General features: G+C 46.7%; 1 protein-coding gene and 1 long non-coding RNA gene across 2 annotated transcripts in view; one reads left to right on the top strand and one right to left on the bottom strand.

Annotated features, from left to right (window-relative positions):
• The first annotated feature begins 203 nt into the window (after window positions 1-203).
• On the top strand, window positions 204-22,947 carry LOC125086354 (uncharacterized). The gene is made up of 3 exons (XR_007123162.1): window positions 204-292; window positions 21,651-21,727; window positions 22,831-22,947. It is a non-coding gene; the product is annotated as an uncharacterized LOC125086354 (long non-coding RNA).
• TNR (tenascin R) overlaps window positions 12,577-24,969 on the bottom strand; it is a 402,664-nt gene continuing 390,271 nt past the window's right edge. The window contains exons 21-23 of the mRNA XM_047705613.1: window positions 23,955-24,116; window positions 19,658-19,821; window positions 12,577-18,714 (exon numbers count right to left, since the gene is read on the bottom strand). Coding sequence (XP_047561569.1) covers window positions 18,595-18,714; window positions 19,658-19,821; window positions 23,955-24,116 — 446 coding nt within the window. The 3' untranslated portion in view covers window positions 12,577-18,594. The remainder of the gene's footprint in view (window positions 18,715-19,657; window positions 19,822-23,954; window positions 24,117-24,969) is intronic.

Below are 24,969 nucleotides of genomic sequence, written 5' to 3'. Positions count from 1 at the left end.
AATCTAGTAAAATATGTGTAAAACCTCTTAGGAGAAAATCACAATCTTTTATTGAGAGAGATTAAAGAAGACATAATAAATGGAGGGATATTCTGTGTTCGTTGACTGGAGAACTCAACACTGTGAAGAGGCCCATTCTTCCAAACTGATGTACAGAATCAATGCAACTGCAAGAAAAATTACAAACTTTTTTTTTTTTTTCCAGAGAGGAACTTGACAAAATGATTCTGAAATTTATTTGGAGGTTCAAGAAGTCAAGAATAACCAAACTCTCTTGAAGAAAAAGAACAAGGTGAAAGAGGTCTTGCCCTAGAGATACCAATAGTTATTTGAATCAGGATAATGTGGTATTGGGGCCGGAATTGACAAAAAGACTTAAATTGGAAATGAGCAGATCAGTGGGCAAGGTCAACTTTTATATTTATTTATTTATTTATTTATTTATTTATAAAGATTTTATTTATTTATTTGACAGAGATCATGAGTAGGCAGAGAGGCAGGCAGAGCGGGGAGGGGGAGCAGGCTCCCTGCAGAGCAGGGAGCTGGATGCGGGGCTCGATTCCAGGACCCTGGAATCGTGACCTGAGCCGAAGGCAGAGGCTTTAACCCACTGAGCCACCCAGGTGCCCCCAAGGTTAACTTTTAAATAAATAGCCCTGGGAAAAGTTATTATTCATTTGGAAAAAAATAAAAATATATTCCTGCCTCACATCACATATTGTATTGAACCATATAAAAACCTTCATTTTGTAGGTCAAAAATAGTCAAACATAAGCAAATTCATATAATTCTACCTAATAAAAAATTCCAGGTAGACGAAAAACATAAATGTAAAAGGTAAAAATCACAAATAACATGGGAGAATTCATTCATGTTTCTAATCTGAAAACAAGACCAACAAATACTAACCATCATGGGAAAGATTGATGAATTTGATTATATTGAAATCAGAAACTCTCTTTAATCAAAGACACCATTGAGGGAGTGGAAAAACAACAGAATGCAACAAGATATTTTAAATGCACATTCCGACAAATGCTTCCTCCTAGAATATGGAAAAAATAACAGGCAAGTGAACAGTAACTTGGTGAGTTACATAGATCTTCCTGATTTGACATTTTATCTTAAAATAAAAAAAAAATCACATCTTTTAACATAACCACTGGTCTCATCAGGAAAGTTCTTAAGTATTGGGAAGCTGTCAAGCTGAGCATGATAGATACAAGTTTTTTTAAAATTTTGGTTTTATGTAGAGAGCTCAAATTTTATCACTAGCGACAAATAAGTCAATTGTTTTTCTCCAAATGACAGGTTCACTTGGCTTATTTTTGAGGAAATTTCTGCCAAATGCCCACATCAAAAAAACCATAGTTTGTCTGTTGCTCTTTCAAGTAAAAATGGTGTTTTATGAAAAAAGCAACTTGTTTAGTTGGTGACTCAAACAAGGCCTGAGTTCTTTTTCTGGAGACAATGACTGTCCTCGAGAGTTCTGTAGAAGTACATTAAATCTTTTTTCCAGTTGTTCACACAGAATTAAAAAGACATGCACTCAGGGTCAAGATGTAATAGGGAACTAATAATTTTTACTTTTTCATCAAAGATCTTCTTAAGTGAAATTGGCTTTTTTTTTTCTTATTGTGAGTAGAAAATACGGTGATGGGTGCAAGGTTTATTGCCATTGTCTTGATGTGTGACAAGGTGGCTGCAGGTTTACCATCATCGACGCAAAAGTCAATGCGATGAAAAAGGTAAACATTATCTTGGTATTCTTAGAAAAATAGTTTGGATGCTGTGGGTCCCTTGAAAAGCTATCTAAGTGTAAAATGCATACCAGAATTTGAAGATAAATATCAAAAAAGCAACTAGTATCTTTCAAATTTCTTTTATATTGATTACATGTTGAAAAGCAGTGTTTTGGATATATTGGGTTAAATAAATATTATTAAATCCATTTTACTTGTTTTAATGTGAACTACGAGAAAGTTCAAAATTATATATGTGCCTCTCCTTTTTCCATTGGCCTCCTACCATGGAGCAGATCTCCTTTCTCACCCACCTCCCTGGATCCAGATCTGTCCGAACCAGCCTCCTGCTGGTGCACCTGGGACTTGAGCGAGCTGCCACTGGAGGTCATCTTCTCACTAGCCCTTCTTTCTGCCTGGAACGCTGTAGGGGAGGATTGAAAGCCAGTCGAGCTGCTCAGTGAGTGGCCTCCTCTGAGGGTGCCAGGAGGCCCCTGAGAGACAATGTGGAGTGCGCACCTCCAACTGTCACGCTCAGGAGCAAGGAAGCTGGGGTATGTCCATCACCTCCTTTCCTTAATTATTTAAGGATTGCTTTTGGGGGGTATTCATTCCTTAACATTTTTGCAAAACAGCATTGGAACTTAAGGTAAAATGTTGTCCACATGAACGGGAAGAGTCACGGAAGGCGCAGGTGACCTCAGAGGTGGGCTAAGAAGACACAAGTGGGGAGCTGTTAGCCTCTGCTCTCCCCCCAGCATTCCCTCTCTCCTGTCATGGACTGAACTGTCTCCCCTGCCCCCCCCCAAATTCATGTGTTGAAGGCCTAACCCACAGAGTGATCATATTTGGAGATAGGGCTCTTAAAGAGGTAATCTAAGGTGAAATGAGGTCCTAAGGGTAGGACCGTGACCCAACAGGATTATTGTTCTTCTAAGAAGAAGCACCTGGGTGCTCTTTTCCTCTCCCCTCTCCTGCCCTGTTCACAGAGAGAAAAGGCCATGGAGAGAGTGGCAGTCTGGAGCCAGGAAGAGAGGCCTCACCAGAAACAGGGTTTTCCAGCACCTTGACCTTGAACTTCTAGCTTCCAGCGCTGTGACAAAATAAATTTCCATTGCTTCAGCTACCCAGTTTGTGGTATTTTGTCACAGCAGCTCTAGCAGACTGACACCTCCCCCTTTATTTATTTATCTTTAGAGGCTCATCACGGTCTCACCCACTCCATATCATATTAATTTATCTTGTTTTATCGAGTGCTCAAGACATGTGCAATGAATGCACGAATCCATGCCTGTAGCATCAGTTTCTATGGGCATCTTTATTGATATCATATGTTCAAGACCAGCTGTAGAATTCTGAATTTCGTGCAGAATTCTGAACTTCGTGCAGAATAAAAGCGTGGGACCTCTTGCTCAAAAATGCCAAGGTGGTGACAGCAGAGCATTAAAGTGAAGGGTGGGGCTCTTGTAAGTGTGGGGGCCTGTGCCATTGGATAGGTCACACAGCCTCGAAGCCAGCCCCTTGTGCGATCCCCGGAGAGCTCTACCTGAGGCTCTCCTTTGGACGTTAGTCTTGCCCATGCACCTGCCCTCTCAGCTCGGTACCTCAGAGAGTCTCCAGCTGCCCTTGGCTCTCAGTGACTTTCCTTCCTGGGTGGTCCCCGCCCAACCGGTGGGGCCACCCAGAATCCTATAGACCATTCTGTGTATTGTTCCAAATCCACACGTTCATTTTCTGTCCGTTGATTCCCAAACATCTCTGAATATATCTACCTTTCCAATTTTACCAAAGTCACCCGAGGCCAAGTTATTTTCATTCCCATCTGACCCACCCCGGCACTTCCCCCCAGATCTTTCGCCTCCCCTCCCCATTTACAGGACAGCCGCAGCCAACTCTTTTAAATGTGTCTATAGTCATCTCGCTGTCCTGCTTAGAGTCCCCCCCCCACTGTGGCTTCCCGCCACTCTTACAATAGATCCAAATTCACACGTGGCTTGCAGAACCCTGTCTGATTAGGTGCCCTCTTTCCCAGCTGCAACTGTGGTACCCACTAGCCACCCATCTGTGCTCCAGCTGCCCTGGCTTTCCATCAGTTCCCTGCACAGTGCAGACTGCTGGGGGTTGTTCAGTGACTGTTGAGTGTGTGAATGAAGGACGGTTCGGGAAGGGGAATGGACTAGTGAAGGAATGCTCTAGGGCAAGAACGCCTGGGTGACTCGGGTGAGAAGCCCCATTGAAAGACATGGATTCCTCTTCACCTGGCAGGGCTCTCTGACACTGGGTGCTCTGAGACAGGAGGTGTTCCCTTGCTTTCAGGGTGAATGTCATGCCTTGGGGGGAAAATCGCAGGCGAGAGACTCCAGGGCCCCAGCACATCTGTTACAGTCCATATGATGCCACTGGAGTGAAAACCATTGGCCCAATGAACTGCCCATGTGTCTGTGTCCCCAAGCACTAAGTGTGAATGTGGTCCTTTCTGTTCCTCTTCTTTTTAAAGGCCAGGACCTGGGACAGGTGAATGGCTCTGAAGGTGGCTATGAGTCCTTTGCCCCTTAGAGGACCAGACAGAATCAGGGCCGGGTGTGACAAGCTCTTCCTCCAATCTCAGGTCCTTAGGGATTTGGAGGAGAGGCAAATGCCCAGCTCCTAGCTGGGCTGGGGTGGGGATGGGGACTTTCTCTGGGAGACCCAGATTCTGCTGGTGGGACATGTCAGATCCATATGAGGACAGGCTGGGTTGAGATATGTGGGCATCCAGAATAATTGTCTTTTCTTTTTAAAATAATTTTTAAAAAGATCTTATCAATTGTTTTGGGAGAAAGAGAGTGAGAGAGAGCATAAGAAGGGAGAAGGTCAGAGGGAGAAGCAGACTCCCCAGGGAGCTGGGATCCTGATGCAGGACTCGATCCTGGGACTCCCGGATCATGACCTGAGCTGAAGGCAGTTGCTCAACAAACTAAGCCACCCAGGTGTCCCAATAATTGTCTTTTCAAAGGAACATTCTTTAAACATTTGTTTCTCATTTATGTAGAAGTAGGACAAGTATGTGGGCCCTCATAGGGGGATTGTAGGGTGTGCTGTTGTCCATGCTCAGCCTCTCTGTCCCTTGAGCAGTTCAGCTCCAGGCCCAGACACCCCACTCAATAAAAGTGAAGTCCACAGCTCCTTAGAAGCCAGACGGAGGATCCCTCCCTAGAAATCATCATTCATGCTATTAAAAGCCATGGCCTCCAGGAGCTCATGTCTGAAGCTAGAAGGCCTCAACCACAGGTGTGGTGTTCTGGTGGGAGTTTTGATAAATACAGGGTCTTCACCCAACCCATCTGAAAGACTGCTACTAAGCTTCCCTGCCATGGCTGCTAAGTGCCCTAGGCTTCCTCTGGTCCTCATTCTATGTCCCAGGGAAGGGTGGGCGAATGGCCTGGAACCACACTGTCCTTAGCCTACAGCTTTGGAGCATACTTGGCTGGCTTTCAACACAGCTGGTCCTCTTCGCCTCTCTTCTAGAAGAGTCACCCTTGGGGCTGTCCTCAGCAGGGCCGCTTTGTTCCACACTCCCGTGTCCTCTGTGCTTTGTTCTCGGGCTTCTCCTCTGTCTCTTCTCCCTCCCGGACCCCTTCCTGCTCTCAGGTAGCCCTCAGCTAATCCCCGATAGCCAGCTGATGCTCTTACTTGGCCCAGGGCATTTTTTAAAAGACAGTAAGTTGCTTTAGGGAGCCAGGTTAGTGACATTTTAGGTCATAACACTGCTGGGAAGGTATTTGAGATTGGAGAATGATTGTCAACATCCTTTAACTTTCACCAAATTAACACCATTCCCCATAGCGATGACACCATTTCAAAGCATTTTCTGCCCATTGCATTTTGCCTCTCAGAGTGGTCTGTGAAGTAGGAAGGACCGTTATTCTTATTCCCATTAAAAAATTTTTTTTAAATTTTTATTTATTTATTTGACAGACAGAGAGAGAGAGAGAGATCACAAGTAGGCAGAGAAGCAGGCAGAGAGAGAGGAGGAAGCAGGCTCCCTGCTGAGCAGAAAGCCTGATGCAGGGCTTGATCCCAGGACCCTGAGATCATGACCTGAGCCAAAGGCAGAGGCTTTACCCACTGAGCCACCCAGGCGCCCCTCTTATTCCCATTTTATAGAAAAGGACACTAAGCTTCAGAGAGGCAGGAAGACTTCCCCTCAGGCACAGTGCCAGTAATAGGCAGAAATGCCATATAAGCCTTTGACCTAAAGTCCAGGATTCTCTCCTCTGCTCTTCAAAGAGTCTCCAAGTATGCTGTTTTAGGGATCTATCCTAAATTTCAACATAATTAAAGTAGTTAACTGAGTCTGTTTCACAGACATAAGATAGGACTGATTTAGTTTAGTTTTTATCAGGTCTACATTGGGTCTCTCTGGAGCACTGAGCTAACTGTTGGGAATGGGATGGGGAACCCAGGCTCTGCCCTCAAGGGGCTCACAGGTGAGAGGAGGACATGCCCACAATGCGGCATTTCCAGTGCCTTCCCGATTCCCTCCTACTCTCAGGAAAGAAAATAAGCTCTTTCCTCCATCCAACTGGAGGGCTTGACTTCTCAAAATGGCTTGGTCTTGGAAGAGAAGTAAGTGGTTCTGGAAATCTGATAATGGGTTGCAGCCAGACTCTAATGCAAGAGGCGCTTTTTGATCTGCTTCTGTGGCTCTTGGTCTAGAGGAAGACCCTGTGATGAAAACCATCATGAACCAGAGCAGGACATCTCCTTTGGCATCAAAATATCTACTATGTGACTGCATTTTCTGAGCACAAAACTAGGCCAACTCGTGCCCCATAGGCATGGCTGGGACAAGAGTAAAGAAAAATTGACCTTGTGACTTCTTCAAAATGCTAGAAGTAAAAGTGGCATCTCTCTTTGCATCACCCTTCCTGGGCATTGGGATTTCTTGTTTGGGAGAGTGAGCTGGGTAAAGGGGTTCAATGATAAGTGTCCTTCTCTGCCCTATGCTGAGAATGCAGTAGGTTTCTTTCATGGGTGGCTATCTCTTTTCTTCTTTTGCCCCCTTTCCCTTTGCTCCAAAATTTTCTTTTTTGGTGAGGGAAGGGTTCAAGTTAACCCTTTGCTTTCCCTGACACCATGGAACACTCTTAAGCCTACGACTTTGATATCCACATTCTCCTGGGGGCCTGGGCAGTTATATTGTCTTTCCCTGTTCAGGTGATCAGAATCCTGAACCAAGGCAGAGGTTTGAGATGAAGTTTTCCCTTCCTCCTATCTTTGGTGCCTAACATATCCTCACCCCCTTGATTTCATTTTTTTCCCTTGAGAAACCTTAGGACATATGATATCGTGAGGTATGTGGAGATCTTAAACAATCAATACCATTTATTATTGTCCATTAGGTGAAGCAACAGAGCCAAAAGGTCTAATTTACAAGTAATCCTTGATTTGAAACTTCATCAAGTCCTGGACAGCCATGACAAATTAAACCAGAGTCAAACTCTCATTTTCTGTAAGCACCATCTTAAAATTCTGCTCCCTACCTTGGTATCTAATCTTGTCCCACCAAAATATCCAGAGCGATTCCAACCAAATAACAAAATAAAACACAGATATATGCTCTTCAAATATGTAGAAACTACATAAAAGGAAATTCAGTAGAAAAGCTACAGTGGTGTTCCATCTGTCTTTGGACTTTGGACTGAACTTCTGGACTTTGTCTTCTGGACTGAAATGAACTAGCTTCTTAAAATGATGCTTCAGTTGACGTCTGGATTGAAGTCATCTTTTTGTGATAAATCTCCCTATGAACAGTGCTTCTCCACAGAGGGAGATTTTGCCCCCCAGGGCAAAATTACATTTGGCAGTGTTTGAAGATGCCTGCATTGTTGCAACTTGTAGGATGGTGGTGGTTCTCCTGGAATTCAGTGGGGAGGAGCCAGGGATGCTGCTGAAGACTTTGCAGTGCACAGCACAGTTTCCCACAGCAAAGACAGCCAACCAAAATGCCAACAGCACTTTTGGATTAAAACCCTGCCTTGTAGCAAGCACGGACGGTTCAAACCAAGTTAAAATTCAGGTTCTTTGGAGGAGAACATGTTGAAGACCAAATTTACATGACCACCTCTCAAGTCCTCTAAATGGTACAAGATGGGGTTGGGGGAAGGGGTTGGAGAGGACGGCAGGTGGTCCCACCTTGACGTCTTCAGTGATCTCTCACACTCCCTCGTCAATTAAGTCAGCTGAGTTGTCTTCGAGAGAAACCTTAGGCTGTCATTGTTTCTGTGTAGCTTTGGTTGTAAATATAAGTTTTCGTTATTACTCTGTGGGTTTTATTTATGGAAAAAAAAAGTCATAAAAAGGGAGTGTGGGTCACAAATCATGGTGGGTACCGTCTACGCCCAGAAGTAATTTACACATTTCTTCATCGTTCTCCCTGTTTTTCTTGGATCTTTAAATTTCCTGTACAGCTAGCATATTGAATTTTCATAATTGTTACTGCATTTCTTGTAATTTATACTCATTTCCCAGAAACCTCTGAGGGGCTTATTGTTTGTCATGAAGAGTAGACCCAAAGCTTTCACACAAGCTATGAATGAGTCCTTAGCTGTGATCTCTGATCATAGCAAGTCTCATTTCAGGCATTAAAGGACATCAACATCTAAAAGTACCAGAATCTTTTGGAATGCCCTCCTTCCCCTCTGCTCCCCCAACCAAGGAAGATTCTATAGTAATCAGTCCTTTGAGAAGGTTCTGTTAGCTTTTGGGACTCAAGGAGCTCCTTAATTGCCATTTGTCCATGGTATTTGAAGTGTTTGAAATATGTCTGAGTTTTAAAAAGAATATTGTCAATATTGAAATGACAACCCTCATCCCAATTAACTGAGTTCTTTTACTGTATACCTCCTCCCAGTTCCTCATGAGTACCTAAACATACATTTGGAGATTTTACCCTCGCCTGTTTTAAAATAGCCCTGAAGTACAGGGCTTTCTTCACATATGTGTGGAACATCTGGGTTGGGGAGCAGGGAGTTTGGGGCAAGTGCATAGAAACAGAATGAGGCAAAAAGAGACTCCATCTCTTCAAGGAGGGGCCAAGCCTTCATCCCTGTCCATCCAGAGCCAGGGTTGGGCTGGATCCATGGTAGGTGCTCACTGAACTCAGATTGTGATATGAGGGAAGAGGGACAAGAGACACGGTCATGTGTGGATTTATGAGTTCAACACACGTTCTCTCTAGGATTCTTGGAAAGCCGGAGTGGTGGAGTGGAGCAGACATATGCACATCGCATGTGAGAGGAGAGCTGCAGGTCCCAGGAGCCCTTATTCCTTAACGATGTCTTTCTGCTGACTGGCCAAAGAGGTAGCTGAGGGGGCACATATCCCCGGGGCCACCGGGGTCATCGTGCGAGAGAAGATGCTGCTGTGTTTAGGTTTGGGTTCTTGGTAATTGCACTGATTACTAATGCTGCTAACATTTCTCTTGCTTAATAATCCACTTTTAATTTTCCCCGTGGCAGTTCTTCGTTCCCATAACACAGCAATAATTAAATCTGTGTTCAGATCATTGTAAATGCACCCAGAGGTCTTAAGCAATGGGTGAATCAGACTCATTTAAGTTAGAACACAATGTTCGCATTCAGCCACCTCAGGAATAAATACTAATTACTGAAATTCCTTTAAGTTCCACTGTATACATCCTTTCTGTTTCCCAGATAACACACAGGAGGAGCTTCGGGCCGTGGCCGTTGTCTACATACTACATAAGATTCAGGTAACGCTGTCCTGAGGTGTGGGTTTCTGGGGTGGCTTATTTCAAAGAAGACCAGGAAATGGGGCTGTTCTTAACGGTCTTCTCTTGGTGCCACCACAGAAATGTTTTTTAGGAAATGATGGGGGAAGAGGAAATGAGCCACGGAGAACAGGCTCCGAAAACTGCCAGCACAGGGTGGGGACTTGGGTGCAAGCCTGTCACATGGCTGGAGGCTGGGGTTTTTGTCCCTGTTGCCCACATGGCCTAGGCTTGGGAACAGGATGGTTGGAGCCTAGAAAATACTGGGGGGATTGGAACTTAAAAACAATTTTATTTCCAGGTTATTAAAGTACTCTCTAGGTCCCCTTTAAAGGTATTCTCTCTATCTCCTTTTTAACATGGAGACATGTTTCTCCATGGTGGGGAAGCTCTATCATCAGACTCCTTCCAGGGCGCTGGGGAGCCGGGTGCACGGGAAGACTCCCTGCTCCTATAGGTTTTGCTCTTCTGTGCCCTCTCACTCCGATTTGTACTGTTCCTTCCTCACCTTCCCCCTTGGGTAATTCCTATTGTCATAAGATTCAGACAGGTGGAACCCACCCCCCTTCAGGTAGTCTCCTGGAATGCCCCTCCCCCTCCAACAAGGTCGGGGGCAGGACTTGTCTGGGTTCAGGTCCCCAATTCTGTTCTGTTACTGTTTCCTCTAAACTTCTGCCTTGAGAACTTGTGGAGATGAACTGGATGGAAGTTTCCCCCATTCCCCTGTTCTCTGGGTTGTTACCTGGCCAGGTCTTACCTGTATGATCTGGAGGCAAGAGTTGATCATACAATGTGCATGGGGGCTCATTTTCAAGGGAGAGAACAGGAGAACGCTTTCCCAGGTGACCAAGTCTGAGAGGTGGGGGGCGAAGCTGGGTTTCCCAGGAGCTGGAGTCTGAGCTGAGGATAGACAGGCTGGGCAAGTTAGGACAATTAAATATTCTCTGCCAGTGCCCATAGATGGCACCAGAGCGTTGGAGATCCAGTTACCACTGGGCACTCCAGGGTCCAGGGAATAGGACAGTGAGTCAGTCTTTGTGGCTTAATCAAGGGCTCCACAGCATAGACCAGACCGATCTGGGTGATGCTGGGGCATCCAGCAGAGGCTGGCACCCGTCAGGGACCTCTTCTAAGGGTAAAAGCAATGGGTGAGATGAAGAATTCAGAGTGGGTGGGAGGTTGAGCAGGAAGACAGAGAGAGAGGCAGAGAGAGGAAGGGTAGGTGGTGGGAAGAGGAAGGTAGGGGCAGTGAGGCTATAATGAGAGAACAGGATCAAGGACGGCGAGGGGCGCACACCATTCCTTCCAGATCTTTTATTGACGTATAGAAAATGTGTTTAAAAAAGGAACTATACAGAAGCTAAAAGCAATCAGGACTAAAAATACTAGTTAACAATGGTTAACAAGCGGAGATTCCTGTCTTTGAGCTACAGTGCCACGAAAGGAGAGGGAAGGTTGGCTTCTCCTCTCCTTCCTCTATTTTTACTTTTATTTCAGTTCATGAAAGTGTACATCGCCCAAGGAGTGTGTACTCCATTTTCTTCTTGTTTTTTTTTTTTTTCTTCCTTCCAGTCTTTCTTTTAAGTAAATGCTTTTCCCAAGCACAGTGTAGCTACAAAGGCAGTACATTGGTCGGTGTTATTTTTTTACCTGAAAAGGCCGTTAAAGGTTAAAATGACAAACTCAAATTCAGGGGGACTGGAGGATTCGGTGTTTATGGTTTCTCAGAACAACAATCTAGAGACCACCAGGGTGGGTTTCAGGGACCTGGGCCCAACAAAACAGTTCCCTCCAAGTCCCAGTAACTTGCTCAGGGTACCTGGGACTTCCTGTGGGCCTGGGGCACTTCTGAGGTTGGAATGACTGGATGCCCGTGTGTGTGCGCAGGATAGGAAGGCAGAGACTGTGTTACCAGTAACGCATCTAGATTCTGAACCTCGAGTCTGTGGGACCATGCTGTGAGTCTAGAGGGCATGGGCAGGGAAAGGGGCTTGGTAGGGGGGCGCTTACTGGGGAGACATTTTTGTAGAAACAACGGTGTCCACTGCATCTAACACAGAGGCATCTCAGCTCCCCCAGCAGCCTCCACATGGAAGAGGACCATGAATTGTTCTCTCGTAGGGAAATGTATTTCCTTTATGGCTAAGCAGCAGCCAATTAAGAGGAAGGGATTCATTTCTGGAGTTTGGACCTGGCAGCCAAAAATACAATTTACCAGGACTAATTTCCTTCTAAATTCCTCCATTGTGGCAAAGAGAGCTGAGATTGTACCTAACTGTCCTCTGAGATCCCATGACAACACACATGTCCCCACGGAGGAGGTAGGGACAGGTTGGAAGAGGGGAATAAGTAACACTAGACTCCTGCCTTCCTCTAGCCTCATTCCCCAATTTTCCCACTGATGTGTCCCTATAGGGACACTCTCATGGAGCCCATGAAAGTCTGGGAGGAAAGAGTCCAATCAGTCTGCAGCCTGCTGGTTTTAGCCTAAAAATTCATGGGATTTCTGCATTTGCTACTGTCTGTATTGGCTTCAATATATTAGTGATAAAACTCCTTTCTTCTTAAATTCTGGAGTAAAACCTGTGCTCCAGGAACCCATGCCATGTTCATTTCCCCCAGTGTTGCCAAACTGTCCACCCAGTTTGAGAAGAATGACTCTGGAATTCCCTACTCTTCTAATGTTGGGTGGGAAAGAGGCCACTATATTCCCAAAGAAGTAGGGTTAGGGACATAATGTTTGTGTCCTAGTCTTTTTTGATCCGCTACCAACCTGCTGTGGATTCTGATTATGGCTCCCCAATTAAAAACAAAAAAAGAGGGGAAAAAAAGAAAAAGATCTGGGGGCGCCTGGGTGGCTCAGTGGGTTAGGCCACTGCCTTCGGCTCGGGTCATCATCTCAGGGTCCTGGGATCGAGCCCCGCATCGGGCTCTCTGCTCAGCGGGGAGCCTGCTTCCTCCTCTCTCTCTACCTGCCTCTCTGCCTGCTTGTGATCTCTTTCTGTCAAATAAATAAATAAAATCTTTAAAAAAAAAAAAAAGAAAGAAAAAGATCTGACGGGCTGTTTCAGAGAGGATTTCCAGAGTATGTGGCAGAAAACAACACAAGAACTCCCTTTTCTTAAAAGATAGAAGGAAGTGGCATCAGAAGCCCCTTTGTACAAATATTAGTAAATCCAAGATGGCGGCCACTCAGCTAAACAAATAGAAGGGGCAGCAGCCTCCTGAAGGGGCAAAAGCAAGGGCTTTAGAGTTAGACAGAGGGATCCTGATCCTGTGTGACTTTGGGCGTGTTATTAAACCTTTCTGTGCCTTCATTTCCTCATGGTAAAACTTGAGTCAGGGTTGTGGTGAGGATTTAATGAAGTAATACAGGTAAATTTCCTAGCACAGTATCTGGAAAGTAGTAGGAGTGTAGTAAATACCATTTCTCTTAGTCTTCAGTTGGGGAGAGAAATATTAAAAGGCCTATGCTAGATCTGATCTCGGCTCTGTTACTAATTAGCTGTGTGAACTTGGGCAAGTTGCCTAACATCTTTGAGCTTCTCTTTCCAGAAGCATGACATGAGCGGGTCAGGTTAGAGGATCTCCAGTCCCCTTCTGCTCTGAACGTATGCCCCCCATATTTGTCTTTTGGAGGCAGCAGTGAACACAGTAGTGTCCAATGGCAGGATGTTACCAGTGTGTCCCTGGAGTGGCTAAACCAGGAATGGGAAGAAAACAATAGTTCTCCTCCGTGCACTTGCCTCCTGGTCACACATCTGAACCCAAACCCTCTCTGTGGCTTAGATGTTCCAGGCCTCCTGGGATCTTGCTCTGCCTCCATGAGCCCATGTTGCCAATGAGCCAATGCCAGTACCTGGGATGGCGGATTCAGTGAGACTGAAAGGGTTAAACATTTTTGAACTGGAAATTTAGCATCAGCCCAGCAGCAGACAAGGAAGAGCTGATTTGCCAAGTTAACAGAGGAGGCAGAGCTCGTCTAAGGAACAAGACGTGTGTTATTTGGATGCTCTGCCATAGCCTTATTAAGCTTGGGAAAGAGAGAGGATTTCCGGTCTGCAGAAGACAGCAACACTGTCCAAAGACTGTGAGGTTTTCCAAGGACATTTGGACAATGAAGTGCTGCAGGTGCAATGAAGTCATGCTTCAGGCAAGGGGTGACCTTGAAAAATAAATCAGAAATGCTGGAGATGACAAATCAGGCTTGCAAGTGCCATGAAGGATAAGTGAGGTCCAGGCAGGACTGGTTGAACAAGCCAAGGGAGCCTTTTGGCTTCTCATTTTCTGCAGTGACAGGCCTGTGAGCCTTAGTTTCTCCTCTGGTGAAGTGGGTGAACTGACAGGAGCTGTCTGGTGGGAGGTGAGACCAGAACTCAAGAAACTGAGGCTGGTCCCTAGACCTTGTTCTCGGTATTTCTATCACAGGCCATTGGTAGAGGGCTTGCTTTCAGTCTCCAAGCATCCATCCCCTTCTTTTATTTTGTTATTTAATTTTTTAAGGTTTTATATTTTATGTTTTCTTCTTCCCTGCTAGTTCTCAAAGCTTAAAGAACACAGAACAGACATCAGGGTATGTAATGGGGCTGCCATCAGGATGGACCAGGGCCATTTTTTCAAATGGACCTGTAGCTACACCACACGCCACTTAAAGTGTACTAGAGCTTTGTCCCTCCTTGCTTTTGGAGGTCTCATGTGGTCTGTGAATTCTCTTTTGGCCCCATGGTGCCAAAATGCTGGAGTACAGTTGAGGGAAGCTTGGTCACACTTGTGTGGGGTGGGGCGGGGCTATGGAAGTCACAAAAGCATGGGGGAGCATTCAGTCAAAGATGTTTGGGAATGTGGCCAAAGGACCCGGAGGTCTAGCCAGAGAGAGGCTACAGGAATCACCCAGAAGCCAGCACCGGGTCTCGCCTTTCCTGAGCGTGGGACCTCTCTGTCACTGCTATTTGGAGAAAGACGGGCCACCCAGGGAGGTTGGGTGGAGCCGAGTGTGCCGCTATGGGCATCTGGAGCTTTGTGGAAGAGGCAGACTCCCAAACTTCGCAGACCTCCCCCACACGACCTCCGAGGTCCCGAGGCCTTGGCAAGTTTGAAGCACATGAACAAATTATTCCATCTTCTATGGGATTCTTGTAACTAAACTGAAGTTTGAATTTTCCTTTTCAAAGTTTTAGGACTAGGCAGTGAGAGACAAGTAGAGTCTCTGCTTTGGAGGGAAAGAAAAGGAAGCAGGAATGAGATTGAATGGGAATCAGGTGATCGAAAGCAAGCATGGACCCTGAGTAAGTGGTTCTACCTTTCCTGAAATTCTGGGCAGCGGTTAAAATTTAAAAAAAAAAGAAAAGAAAAGAAAGAAAGAAAGAAGAAAGAAGAAAAGTGTTTTCATGCCCCAGAATTCTTGCAAGGCGGGGTCATGGGCTCGTCTGTTACAGCCTCCTCCACTTGGCACATCTATACTGCTCACAGGTTCCACTTTTTCTCATCTGATGCTTTGAAAAGAGCTCTTTCAAACGATTCCATAATGAACTAGTGTCCCTTAATCTCAGCTCTGTGCTGGGACCGGATTTTAAAAGTATAAATGTGATTAGGGTTGTTTGGCTTGGCATTGAGCTCATTGGCAACCTTGGTTCTTCAGGTTTGTCTTTAAAATAACAGTTTTCAGTGTGCAGGGAGCTGGCTGGTTTCCAGGGCACGGGGTGGGTGGTGGCTTACCCCTGCGGGGGGAGGGGCAGCCCATGGGGGAGCTGGTAGCTGAGGGGTAGGGGGCATTTAACTACTTATAGAAGTTTGCTCTGCATTTCCTCGCTGCCATTTTTGTTGTTGTTCTTTAACAATTCAATCCCTTGTGCAAATCAGTTGGCTGGTTTTCCCCAAAATTGGTTTGGTGTGAGTTCTCCCGGAAACCCCTAGGGGCTTGCTGTGCTCAATTCCCACCCGGTTTCATAGTTACCTGCGACGACTGGGGGGGAGTGATCGCCACCTTGTGGCCACACCTAGCAAGTCTCCCTCCTCCAGTAAAATCCAGTCTAAAGGCCTGAAGGAATTTTCCACAGATTTGTGGTCTCCACCCCCAACGACCCCCCCCCCCCTTCCAGAAAGAACCCTGGAGACCCTGAGTTACTCATTTGGGAACTATTTTTATCTGATGGGGAAATGAGAAAAGGAAAAACTGTCTGGATCTTGGATCTAGGCAGTGGATCTGCTGTAGTCATTGGTAGGTTTTGTTTGCTTATAAATGCCTATGATTAGGATTGGGATTAAATCCTAATCCTGCACTTAAATTGCCTCTGGGCAGGGCTGCCTCTATTCCCAGGAGTCCCTTGAGGGAAAGAGGTGTGCGTAGGCCAGTGCTCTGTGAATGTCATTTGCCAGATCCACCCTTGGGAAGAACGCAAATTTGGAGGAACAGGATAAGCAGGAATCAGTAAAGAAGCTTTGAGTTTAGTTGATTGTGGATCTTGGAGAGAGAACGGGGCACAGTGTCTCTTGAAGATGGTAAAAGCTCGTGAGAAAAACACTCAACTCAGTAAAAGGAATCTATACATCCTTTTATAGGAGGTTGGGTGAGCTAATCTTCAAAGTCCTTTTCTTGCTTTAAACGTTTTTGAAATGAATTCAGTCATTGTTGCTGATAATATTTATAAAAATGTTCCATAGGGTAAAATGGTTGTCATGAAACGCGGGTTTTGGTTTCCACTAATACTTCCTGGCTTTCACCTGAATTGACCACACAAGGAATCATAATCTCTGTTCGTTTCAGTTCCCTTGACGAGGTAGGCTGTGCTGGCACCACTCAGGCCCTCTGTCTCTGCTTTTACAAGCAAAATGAATTTGGTCTCTTACTTGGCATTACCTTTTCTGCAGTGCGTTTTCCTGTGTGTGTGTGTGTTTCATTTATGACTTCTGAATCTTTTCTCCTTCCTTCCTCCCTCCCTAACAAAGCAGAACTTCTGGTGAATTTTCATTACTTAATCATGCTTTCTCATCAATGCCAATTTCTACTTAGATTTCCAGATCAGAAACCAGCATCAGTGACTATCAAAACCGGAAAGGAAGATGGTAGCCATTCTAGTCCAAGCTTCCATTCAACAGGGGGGACACTGAGGCCTGGAGAGAGAAAACAACCTCCCTGATGAGGTCACAGAGCAAACAACATGGCGGAGGCGGCCTCTAGCTTAGTCCCCAGCTTCCTCGCAGTGTGCTCCCTACTCTTCATTGGTATCCCACTCTCCTAGTTGAATCTCACTGGAATTTGTATGTTTCTTAAAAGGACTGTGTCTCTTTCTTCCTCCTTCTCCTAGTTCCTTTTGAAGCCCATGCTGACCTGAGAGTGGCTTCCATGTCTCATGTCCCGGGTTTGTCAGTCACAGCCTCACGGAGGCGTGGGAAAGGCCTTGGAGGCCTGCTGTGGCAGGGCGCCTGTGGCTAGTGGCAGCCAACGTCATCTGTATAAAGTGTGATCAGCAGCCCCCGTGACCGTCCTCTCCTGGGAATCAGAGCTGGGTTAGAGCGTAGCTGTTTCCATCAGGAAACTGCCAACTCTCAGGCTCTTCCGGCAACTGGTTGGGGACAGAGCAAGATGTCCTGGTTTGGCTAATCATGGGCATTAAAGGAAACAGAAGTGGGGCCTTGAGGAATGGGAGGGGAACAGAGGGGGGCTGCCGGGGGGCTGGGTGTGGCTTTTGGTAGATGCCGCAGGGATAGCTACCACTGACATTGGGTTTGGAGAAGTCAAAGGGTCATGGTTTCTAGAGCCTTGCGCTCTCTTGGGCTTAAAAATCAAATCATGGTAGTGAAGAGAGCACATCTCATAAAATTGGAGGTAGGCCCACAGTCGTCCCCTATTCACCTTTGGATTTCCAGATGTAATTTCCTCTGGCACTTTTCATTTTTCCTCTCAGAGGCAGAATAATAAAAGAAGATGGAGAAAGGCTTCTCATGATGTCAACTCATTACAGAGGTCATTCCTATTTCCCACAGGACCAAAAAAGAGCAAAAAAACAAAAACAGCCCCTCCCCCTCTCCCCCGAATTTCACCTCTTTCCAGGAATTATCAGTCAGGGGAACGGCTGTCTGGTCATATAACTTCTTCTTCTGACCCTTATTAAGCCACCCACATTAAGGAGAGCTTGGCTGAACACAGAAATGAGGCCTTCCATTTGCAATTCAGGGAAAAAAAAAATCCATGACAAATAGGACCAGAGATAAGAAAATAGAGCTAGGTAAGATCTGTGTTTCCCAAGGGACCTGTAATCTCAAATGGCAGATGCCCTGATTTCTACTTTTGTCCTTTCCTCAATGTCTGACCCCAAAGGGCTCAACCTACAACCATCTCTCCCTTTCGTCCACAGAGAAGTTCTGCCTGGCAGAACTAAGAGAGGGGGCAATGACTTATGACCCTTAGGGAACACAGCCACTGTGTAGCCCAGGGCCAGGTGTGGACAATGCCTTGGGCTTGTGGGGCCATGGGGGTCTAAGGGTAGGATGGACGGAGGCACAGGACTGACTGGGGCTGGGAAGGAGACGGCTGCTCTTAAAAGGTCATAGGACACTTGGCTGGTAAGAGTGTCAGAAGATGAAAATCTTTGGCCCATTAAAAAGGGTTGTTGGGATGGGGCGAGGTTAATCTATTTCCTCTGAAGGGGTATTGTTGGCAGAGCTCTCTTCTCGAGGCTTCTCCCGGGGGCTGCTGTGAGAACCTGGCCATCCAAGGCAGTGACCAGAGCACGATTACCTGGGAGTGAAGGGCAACTCCTAGGTGTCCAGGAAAAGAAGGCCTTGTGCCATAGCAATCTGACCCCAGGACTTGCCTTTCACTTGGTCTCTTTAAAACATTCCAGACTTTCCCTCCTCGGTGAGAAAGGAGGGGAAGGTTAAGGATGACTGGGTGGGAGGGAGCACGGAGACCGAGGCCCAGGCCCGGGACAGCAGACACCACGAACAGCTATATCCTGCTTCCTCCAACACCCTTCCCACGTTGCCAAGCACAGTACTCTTACCCCCCACCCCTTGTTTCATATTATAAAATACAAACAAATGACAGAAAAGGTCAGTCGGCCCGCGGCCGCCCAAAGCTCAGAACTGCAAGGACCGCCGTTTCCTCCCCGCCGTGAGACGGTGGCTGTAGGGGCGCATCTTCATCTCCACGAAAGGGATGGAGAATTCGTGGCCTTTCCAGTGGTACCAGTTGATCCCCTGGGAAGGAGGAAGACAGGCATGTCAGGTCCCCACCTCCCCCCAGGTGGAACACCCGGCTTGAAAAGAGGGAGAACACCAGGAGTGGGGAGTCCAAGATGAGGATTAGTCATTCTCCATTAACGGGAAGCTCTGCAGTCCAGCTCCCTATAGAGTCGAAGGAGCTGGGTCTTTCTCCAGCTTTTCTTTTTAAGCGTGCTGTGGCCCGAGTGTTCATCAGGTTATGTCTTACTGCCAGCTTTATGTTTTTGGCTTTTAAGATTTGCATGCACCGGTTATCGGTGCTGAATCTCAAAATCCCAATAGTATAGGATCATCCTGTGGAGAATGATTGTGTTTGACTGCTCACTCCTGAGGGGAGAGTCAGGTAGTTTCTGCCTGTGGTGACCAGCCATCTTGGTTGGCTCAGGAGGGAGGGGTTTCCCTGGCTGCTGGCCTTGGGGTGCTAAAACTGGGAAAGTCCCAGGTGGTCCAGTTGGTCGCCCTATCTCCCAGCTCAGCCTGTGGACTTGTAGTCTCTAAGGGGGAAACCTAGTCCAGTTGACACTGGTTTTCTGATCTCTCCTTTCCTGGGACCCTTCTTTAGATGAGGTTGAACCTGGGAAGCTGTCCCTAAATTTGATAAGCTCTCCATGGAATGGCTAAGATGAGGAAATGAAATGAATGGAATGTACCGGTAGTCAAGGGCTTTTCTGGGTGAGTTCTAAGTTCTGAGTCCAGATGCTTTTTTTTCTCTCCTCTGGCTTCTGCTTTGTCCCACTCTTATCTCAGGATCTGCCTTCCTTTCCTCTTCATGATAGTCCATTCTCAAGACTGACTTTTATTTATTTATTTTTTTAACAGAGGGAAATGTAAGACCAACTTGTGCGTCGAACACATAAAGCCGAGGGACGGTGGGTTCCACAGCCCTGGGTCATTCAAGATGGCGGCCAGCGTCACCTACCTGACTGTGCCTGGACTCTCCATATTTCCCATTGAGGTTGGTGCGATGGCAGTTCTTATACCACCAGGCCCCCTTGTAGGACATGGCACAGTTGGTAACAGCAACATCATTGTCTCTGTCCTCTGTGGAGAAAGGGCGTCCCTGATGATAGCTGAGGGAGTCCCCTATAAAGAAAAAGATGCTTTCATAAGGGCATCTCATTTGTTCCTCTTTTGTCAGGACTGTCTGGACATCTGACCCACTAACAACACACCTAGCCTGCCCTTAAGGGACCTTCCATTTACTCATCTCGTTCTCACGCATTTCCTCAGCTGAGCTGTAGGAAACTTTTACTCCACCTTACCCCCTGGGTCAGCTGCTTCTTTGCTGCTCTCTGCAACTCATTTCCTCATTCCTCTGACCTTCTGCTCAGAGCTCTGTCCACTCAGTCCACTTCACACCCCTGTCTTTTCCCTCTAGGCTTGCACTGGGCACCAACATTCATGATTCCTTTGTCCCCAGAGGACACAGTGATGAGCCATGGTGACTTGAGTCAATCTGGGTTACCACCATGCATCCATAGCCTGACCTTCTCCACAGTTTCTTAAGCTTGGTCAACCCTCACCCCAAACCCCACATTCAGAACTTGGTGCCACATGCAAAGAGGGATCTCAGCAAGCTCAAGTTCCTGTCCACAGGAGAAAGCATGATAAGAAAATCCTAATCGTGTCCAAGAATGCCTCCACTGCTTCCCATCATGGCTTACTCTGAGGGGATGGTCTTTATTCTCTGAGAAAGCCCGATTCTCTCACATCAGTTGGATCCCCAACTGAACATATCATGTTTCTGTCCCATCCTTTTCATCTTCTCTTCCCAGGCTCCAAGAAATCTGGTTTTGTGTCCATTGAGAGCTAATCTTACTACCTGAAACTCATTTTTTAAAAGATTTTATTTATTTATTTGAGAGAGAGAGAAAGAGAATGAGCTTGAGCAGGGGGGAGGGACAGAGGCAGAAGGAGAAGCAGACTCCTCACCAAGTGGGGAGACTCCCATGTGGGGCTTGATCCCTGGGGACCATGACCTGAGCTGAAGGCAGATACTTAAGTGACTGAGCCACCCAGGTGCCTCTATGAAACTCAGTCACATTTCTTCCAGGTCCAGAGGAAGGCAAAAAATAGAGCTTATTTTTTTCTTTTTCATGTATATATACATGAATATATATATATATATATATATATACATGAAAAAGAAAAAATAAGATAAATAATATACATATATATATATATACATAAAAATATGTATTTATTAGCATAGTCACCTCCTCTAATCCTAAATCATATTCATATCCTTTAGCTTTAAAACTTCTTGGATTAATCCTATTTTCTAGTGACCCTTTCTTTACCATGGGTCACTCTTGCTCTGACCACCTCCTATCTTCTCATCTCCAGCTCGTCCTTCTGTAATCTAGAATTTGCTCTCCACTACTGCCCGACAACAATGCTCTCTCGCTTCCTCTCTGATATTGCTTGCTGCAGTCTTGGATAGATCCCAGCATTGGTCTTTATCTCCTCCCCCAATCTGGCTTCCCTTCCCATTTCTGCCTCATACCACCTCATATATTCAGTGCATCGTCCAAGTCTTGGTTTTTCTCTCTCAAACCACTGTTCAGATTTATACCTTTCTCTTAATTCCTGACATTAGTCAAGTCTCCTATTATCTCCTACCAGGATTAATGCAGCAGCTGCCAGAGGGTCTCTGTTCTTTACTCAGATTTACTTTATCCAGTTTAAGGCTGTCACATTGATCTTCCTAAAACCCCCAAATCCAAAAGACTCAGGACCTACCATGGCTCCCCACTGCTCACCGTAGTCACACGGCTCCCTTGGTTTTAGGGCCCTTACTCTGCCAATCTTCTTTCTGTTTCTTTTGAACTCACACCCTGCCCTGGGGAGCCAGGCTCTCCACGCCTGCCCTCCCTCCACAGTAACTGCTTCTCCCGTGACTTCTCTTCCAGGGTTTGCCTTCCTTGCCATTGGGACCCAAGCCAGATGTTGCTCCTTCCGAGGCCAATGAGCTCCTGGTAAGCTGGAAGTGAGTACCATTTTTTTTATGGTTCTTTTTTGAAAAAAGCTGTTTCATTCTTTTTTTTTTATATTTAAAGATTTTATTTATTTTATTAGTCAGAGAGAGCGAGCGAGCAAACACAGGCAGACACAGTGGCAGGCAGAGAAAGAGGGCGAAGCAGGCTCCCTGCCGAGCAAGGAGCCCGATGTGGGACTCGATCCCAGGACGCCAGGATCATGACCTGAGCCAAAGGCAGCCACTTAACTAACTGAGCCACCCAGGCGTCCCAAAAGCTGTTTCATTCTTGCAGAGGTCATGTCTTATGCTTGTTTCGAGTCCCTGTAACTTGCACAATGACCTTCTTGGGGTTGCTCAACAACCTTTTACTTATAACTTGATTTGGAGTTTTCAGTTCTACTCTGGTCAGAGTCTTGATGAGAGACCTAGATTTTTGTAGCCTTGAGAAATGGGGACAGGAGAAAGGGATGAACATGAATTGGAGGCCATAGGACGGATAGTTGCCAGTAGGGCCAATAAAATGAGCAACAAGTCAAGATAAAGGCCAGGGGAATTAAGCAATGGTGAATGCCAGAAAGAGAGGATGGGCTCTTCCCCACTGGAGACCTTCTGGTCTAGAAAGAGCAACCACTGAGTGGAGTTACCCAGAGAAGAGGGCAGCCCATGTAAGCCCAGGTTTTCATCATTTGAGGAAGATGAACTGAATATTTGAAGAGAGGGGTCGGACTCCAATTAATTCATGATGATTGGTCAATTTGCTGGCAGGATTTGCCTAGGAGACATGAGAGTAGAATGCGGTCCCATGGCCCTGCCCTTCATGGGGCCCGGTAGCAAGACGGAGCTGTGGTAAAGGCAGCATGGCTGGGCCCAGGGGTGAGGGGGCGGGCAGGGAGAAGCAGAGGCCTGGAGTGGATGAAGAGGGGGGAGGAAGATGGAACATGGGAGCAAGGGGCAAAGCTTGATTTTCTTCCTGTGGGAAGAATAAGCACTGCTTTTCTATAGACACAATTCTAATCTTAGGGAGTTGATTGTATCAGTTTTTTTTTTTTTAAATGATTTAGTCTGACATCTTGTTTAATACACTCCATTTCGATGGCTCTTAATGCCCAAAGTGTAATAAATTGGAGCCACCGTGAGGGGCACCTCAGGCAGACCTGACTGACCACCGACAGGAACGATCTCCAAATGAACAAGAATGAAGCACGTCTTCCTGCGGAGTAACAATACCTGGGTGAGAAGAGACATACTTGGACAGGTGCAGTAATCAGAAGGGCAGCACCTCGATGATCTTCTTAATTCCAAGAATCATGAAAATGCTGCTAAAATTACAGACTAGCGTTTAGCCCTTACACTGGAGTTAATGAAAGGACCAATAACTCCAGGTACCAAAGAGTAGAATGTTTGGCAAAACAGGTTTTTATGAAATGTGCTATAATAGAACCTAGGAGACAGACTGGCAAAGCCTAAGAAACAGGCTGGCATATTACGTTCCGATAAAACTGTTAATGCAGCAGAGCTTATGGACACGGTTGTTCTACTTAGTCAAAATGTCATAAAAATCTATACAGGAAATGCGAGCATGTATTTGGTTCTCGTGGAGGAATGAGAAGAAACGTGGTCAAGGAGGATGTTTCCAGGGCTCTTGCTTGTACCTGACAAAGGTGTTATGATGACTGCTGAGGGGAGGGGGGCCCCCTCAGAATATGGAGGGGTCTGCTTTATTTCCCTTAGTTGCAAGATGGTTTTCCTGGATGTCATCGCAGGAGGAAATTTCTCGCCAGAAAGTAGATGATTATGCACTCGTTGGATAAGAGCCCATATTGATTAATCTAGACAAGAAAAATAATGCTTTGCCCTCACACTGTGCTTTTTTTTTTTTTTTTAACTTTAAAGTACTTTTGCTGCATTGATTGCATCTTTTTCTGACTACTCTGTGAAGTAGGGCTGGCAGCCTTATTATGATTTTCCAGATGAGGAAACTGAAATCCTGAGGCATTGGTTTCAGGTCACCTGGGTGGTTGGGGACAGGAGGGACCAGCGCCAGTGATTCCCAGCCCTCCCTCCGCCCCTGCTCTTTGGCTGGCAGGGAATTCACAGGCTTTCCGGGTGCTGCCGCCGCCCGGTGAAGTTCAGGCCTTGACCGCGCGGGGGCGCTGGTCCTACCGCCCGCCCAGCGGCCGTGGGGTTGCTGGGGGACTGGTGGGCGGGGGCGGCGGGGGGGCGGCGGCCAGGGTACCTGCAGTGCCGTTGTAGCCCCCGAGGCGCAGCTTATACAGGTTTCGGCCATCCTCCACCGAGAACTTGTCGTAGGAGGCGAAGGCGGCCTCCTGGCCGTCCCGCATGTCCACGCGCAGCTCGTAGCGGCCCTGGGACGTGATCCTGTGTATGTTGTCCAGCCCTGTGGAGAAGAGCGGAGGATGCAGGGGGCCCGGTCCCAGCGGCTTGGGAAATGTGGGGAAATGGGGCTGAATGGGACTGTGGCCTCACAATGGATGTTGCAGAGGGGCAGGGGGATCCGGATTGCTTTTGTCATCAGCCCTTCTCAGGTCATTTACCAGACAGACCCTGCCAGACTCAGAATCTCCTCCCGCAAAAAGACAAGACCTGGTCTGCTGATGGGTGGCCCCCTACCTGCCCCCATGTCAGCTCAGGGGTCCTAACATCCTGTCTTGACTCTGTAGCACACAAACCTTGAGCCTCAGGATTCCTGGTCCTGTCCCCTACCACCTTCCACTCCAAACCGCGGCATTGGGTGAAAATGACAAGATGTGTTACATGGATGTGAATCGTTTGGTGAGAGTGGTAGGAAGCCAGAGGTAGAAACACTGATCAGAGGAGTTCAGGATGGGAGTTCAGGATGGGTGCTAGGGGCCCGGGAGAGCCAGACCTCCTATCATCGCCTGGCAGCCTGCAAAAGGGATTCTGTTCACCTTTCATTATACTGCCTTGCCCTTTCTCAGCCTCCAGCCCTCCTGGGGCTCCCACAGCCAGGTCAGGGGATATTGCCATTTGCCCTCTGACTTTGATTCCTTTCTGTTTAATCCACCCGCTACAGTTTGCTTTGCCCCCCTCTGCACTGGTCTTCTGGGTGGTTATTTTCACCCAGCTGCTTCCCTTTGGGCTCTAAGCTTCATGGACCTTGGTTTAATAGATTCTTGTAACGTGCAAAGCCTCTGTGAACCCGCATCTTCCTTGGTGATGTTTTCTCGTATATATTCCCTTGTCCGCTTGCTCTGGCTGGCTGGACTCTG

This window comes from Lutra lutra, chromosome 15 (assembly GCF_902655055.1).
Source record: "Lutra lutra chromosome 15, mLutLut1.2, whole genome shotgun sequence".
Lineage (NCBI taxonomy): Eukaryota > Metazoa > Chordata > Mammalia > Carnivora > Mustelidae > Lutra > Lutra lutra.
The sequence above is the reverse complement of the archived record's forward strand: the minus strand, read 5'-3'. Positions and strand labels throughout refer to the sequence as shown.